Raw genomic sequence first — 4,658 nt, 5'->3', positions numbered from 1 at the left:
CGCCTCAGACCCTGAACTGCTCCTTGACATCTCACCTCCGCCTCGTCTATATTTGTGTCCACACAGAAGTCTGCACCGATCAGATGCTCAGGAAATCGAAAAACTGAACCGGCGTGTAGAAGAGGCCCGATAAATAACGCATATTTGGGAAGAATCTAATCTAATCTGAAAGACTCATACCTTGGGAAAAAAAAAAAAAGTTACATCCAAGGAAAACGGGCAAGGAGCCACATAGTTACCTCTGCGTAGACGCCACACCCTGAAATGACAATACTGGGCCTGAAGTTAGCTGCTTTGACTTTCTTCTCGAGCCTGGAGTTGAGATCCGCCAGCGACGCCTGAGAGATGATCAAGAGCGGACTGGTGTCTGAGTAAGCGATCTGCTGGGGAGAGCAGTCGTCATCCCACGTGGCCCACGAAAGAGTCTCTCGGAGCTTCCAGTTCCTGGACCCCTCGCCCCCCACCCCCCCCAGGCACACAATCTTTCTAAGGCTTTCTCTAGTTTTTTTTTATAGAAAAAGTCACAGCGATTCAGTAGCTCTAAAGAGCCTTGCAGATCACAGGGATTCCATGATGGAGTGAAGAGGACTTAGGCTAGTTCCAGGATCCTAGAACCATCACCTAGCAAGTGTCCTTGGGGAATTCACTCTACTTTTCTAAGCCTCTCGTTTTTCACATGGTTAGTAAGGCGGTTGGGTTTGATGACCTTGTTACGTGTGATCAAAAGAAATATTCACCGATTCTGTGGATAGTTATTTTTTATGCTACCTGCAAATCATTGATAAGTATTTTTGCTGACTCTGATTCTTTTAATAAGTATTTTTGCTGGCTCTGATTATCAAAGCCCTGGTCATTGAGTTTCACAGCATCGTGCTACCAACCCTACTGTCACGATGAGTCCTTATAGCCTTGTGTTTTTAAGGGCTGGTCGTTTTAAGTCTGTGGATCTCTGTCCCACACTCATTGTCTTAATTGCATTCGAACAGTAAAAAGGTTGGCCTCCACATGCAATAACAGAATGGACTGGAAAGATACTGGCATAGAACAGTCCTGAAACCCAAATGGCACCGGAAGGCTTCCGTAAATAGGAAGGTAGGTGTCCATGGGCAACGACGTGGGTGTCACCCCCAAATCAAGAAGCAAAGATGACGTTCCCGAGGGAAGGGCTTGATTTTTGCCTATGGTTATTGCTCGGGGGTCACCTGGCAAAACAAGGTCTGAGCTCAGCAGAAATGCACCCCTACCGGATGGGCTGGAGGTGGACGGCGCTCAGCTCCCAAGGAAGCCTGCCCCCCATAGGCCACCCCAAAGTCCCAAGCCGAGGGGCCCTCCTCTGACCTGATCTTTGGCCCGGAATACATCATGTATTTGGTGAGGCTTTCTCGGTCGCATGTGAGGCTCAAAATGTACCAGGCGGTAGGGCTGTGACTTCAGGAAGCTGGTGACCCACTCGGCTGCGGCCTCACCGCAGTCCCTGCCCTCCACCTCCAGGCCGTGCACTCTGCGGGGGGTGACAAGAGAGAAGGCTGGGCATGGCTTTGAAAATCTGGGCGCCCCTCCATGTCCTACTCATATCAGAATAGCTACAGCAAGCTGTGATGTCCCTGTCACTCCCTAACTGCCAGGAGACATCGGTTTAGCCTGGCACCACCTCTGCGAATAGCCGGTTTCCCCAAAACAGCTCATGGAAGAGACTGTTCTTCCCCGCTGATTATTCTTGGCTTTCTCGACAACCATTCGTTGACCACATAGGCATGGGTTTATTTCTGGGCTCTTGATTCTGTTCCATCGATCTATCTACGTGTCTATTTTTAGGACAGCACCGTACTGTTTTGATTATTGTAGCTTTGGAGTATAGTTTGAAAGCAAGAAGTGAGATGCCTTCAGCTCCGTTCTTGTTTTTCGCAGGATTACTTTGGCTACTTGGGGCCTTTTGTAGAGTCATGCAAATTTTAGGATTGCTTTTTTCCTATTCCTGTGAAAAATGCCATTGGAATGTTGATAGGGATTGCCTCGAATCTGTGAACATGGACTATCTTTCCATTTATTTGTCTCCTCAATTTCTTTCATTAATGTCTTAGAGTTTTCAACGCACAGATGTTCCAGCTCACTGGTTAAATTTCTGAGTCTTTTAGTATTTTTGACGTTGCGAATGGAATTGTTTTCTTTATTTCTCTTTCAGATCTTTTGTGGTTAGTGTTTTGAAACACAACTGATTTCCATGTGCTGATTTTTTTTTATCCTGTAACTTTACTAAAAAATTTGTTGATCGAACAGTATTTTAGTGGAGTCTTTGGGATTTTCTCTATATAATATCATATTATCCACAAACGAAGATATTTTATTTCCTCCTTCCCATCCGTTCTAAATGGACCTAAAAGTCAGAGGGTTGAAGTTCACGTGCTACACCTACAGAGTAATGAGACTCTTTGATCAATAAAAACCAGGAGCATCTACCCGCCTTCCTCTATTCTGGGTCAAGATGAAGTGGAATGGAAATGACCAAAATAAAAATGCCAAAATTCATACATCCAAATGCATTTGACCTTGCAAAGTAGTCACCTCGGGAAGCAATAGAATCATCCTAACATTAATCAGAAACAACTTAGAAGACTCATGAGAAATGAGCCCTACTGCTGGGAATCTAACTTCATTTTCTAAACCAAAAAAAAAAAAGAAAAATCATCTTATGTGTCTTGATCACCTCCTTGTTTACCCAACTTAGCTCCCAATGACTCACACGCTTCCTCCAAATATCAAATCTACCGCAAGAGGGCGGAGATTTCCAGAACCCAGTGTGTGTGAGAGGTTAGCCTGTGTGCGTGTGTGCGCACGAGCGCGTGTGAGCAGCGGACCATCTAAGATGTTCATTTCTGAAGCATCTCGAGCCACGGCTGCGCTACCAAAATCTAGGGACAAAGGCAGCCTTGAAGGCCACCTTCCTATTAGATGTCTCTTTTCTAGTGTCTGGGTAAAAAAAAAAAAAAAAATCTCTTATCTCTGGAGTCAAATCCCGACTGCCATCAAAGCCCCTCAGCAGCCCACAGTGTGCCCTTATAGGAGGATGAAGGCTGCCTAGGAAGGCAGCTGACAACCATTATCTTCACTAAGTTAAAGCATTTGCATCCATATTTGCTCATTACAAAAATTTAAGACATCGGCCCTCTTGACCTGATGCTTGTTTCCATGGCGGCCTCTATGTGCAGGTCTGGGGGTTCAAGTTCGTTTAAACATCCGGAACCTGAGGCTTTTAAATGAGCAGAATTTTGTTCCTTGTTATCTTCCTTATCCCCTCACGTTTCTCCTGTGTTCTGAGCAGCCTCGGCTGTGACACACTGTCCAGAAAAATCCAAGGGAAAAAAGTCCAAATGTTCCCAAAACCTTTGACGGAGATACCGCAGCCACGATTTGAGGCTGCTCACCTTCCAAAGTCTCTAATTCCCTTTTTCCCCTCAGTGTCTGGCATGGCTTGTGCGGACACCAAGTAATAAGCAGGTCTACTGGCTATGATCATGGCCTTGTCACCCCAGGGCCCCCAAAACTCATCAGAAATCTTTAGGGAACTGGGCTGACGTTACAATTCCAGATGCCACAAGAGATACCACAAGGGCCGTAAAGGAACCTGAGTCCGAAGCATCCTTGACATCTTTGCCCGAAGAGTCTAAGCCTTCTCGTTTTGCAATTTTTAAACACGTTTCCTGTTTAGTCTTTGAAACACAAGCCGAAGCCTGTAAGGGTCCGTGAAAAATGTTTCCACACCATTCCCAATGGATAAAAAATTAAACGGAAAAAATTTTCACCACTGCAAAGTCCGGCTGAGTATCTAACCATGGCAGACAAATAGGGACCAGGAAATGGAGAGACATGAAATACAAATCCTAACAGGCGTATTAAAAATTGAAATTAAATCGATGAGAAATTACCATTTTTCCCTTCCGAATGGCAACATATTTTTTAACATAATGGTCGGGATGTAATTAGACAGGTATGCCCATGAACCGCTGGCGGCCACGTACCTGGTTTTGTCATTCTGCAAAACAATTTAGCAACATATAGCGAAAGTCTAGGATCCATACTCTCGTTTCTAACAAAACTATTGTGAAAATTTTTTCCCTAAGGAAATAGTAAGAGATATGAACAAAGATTTCTTACAAGATATTTATCACAGTCTTCTTCCCACTTGGGAAAATACTGAAAACAATTCAAATGTTTAATCTTGGGGACAAGTTAAAATGCATAAAGGGCACTCACAGAATGAAATGTTTGCCAATATGAAGAATGGCATTTTTGAAGATGTTCTAAACAATAAGAAAAAATACTCAATGTATCAACTTCAGTAGATAGCGGTATCTGAGACTCAGAATTTTTGTGTTAGTTCGAGTTGGTGTTAAAAGTATTAGCTATAGAGACAGAAAGGAAATACGTCAAAATATTAATTATAGTTATTTCAGATGGGTTTTTCCCCCCCTTTTTTGGTATTTTCCAATTTTTCGATTATGAATATATATTCCTTTTAGAATCATCAAAACCCACCCAATTAAAATAGGAGCATATTATTATTATGTCTAGGATATTATAGAAACTGTATGGGTGTTGCATTTTATGAACATTTGGGGGTCTTCTGACACTTTTCAGTTAACTGCATTGTTTGTTGTGAC

The 4,658-nt window shown here is 43.4% G+C and overlaps 1 protein-coding gene across 1 annotated transcript in view; it reads right to left on the bottom strand.

The window, feature by feature from the left end:
- MARC1 (mitochondrial amidoxime reducing component 1) overlaps positions 1 to 4,658 on the bottom strand; it is a 14,339-nt gene that overhangs the window by 7,300 nt on the left and 2,381 nt on the right. The window contains exons 2-3 of the mRNA XM_011366149.1: positions 1,339 to 1,501; positions 240 to 380 (exon numbers count right to left, since the gene is read on the bottom strand). Coding sequence (XP_011364451.1) covers positions 240 to 380; positions 1,339 to 1,501 — 304 coding nt within the window. The remainder of the gene's footprint in view (positions 1 to 239; positions 381 to 1,338; positions 1,502 to 4,658) is intronic.

Source organism: Pteropus vampyrus, unplaced genomic scaffold, assembly GCF_000151845.1.
Source record: "Pteropus vampyrus isolate Shadow unplaced genomic scaffold, Pvam_2.0 Scaffold121, whole genome shotgun sequence".
In the NCBI taxonomy this organism is placed as follows: domain Eukaryota; kingdom Metazoa; phylum Chordata; class Mammalia; order Chiroptera; family Pteropodidae; genus Pteropus; species Pteropus vampyrus.
The sequence above is the reverse complement of the archived record's forward strand: the minus strand, read 5'-3'. Positions and strand labels throughout refer to the sequence as shown.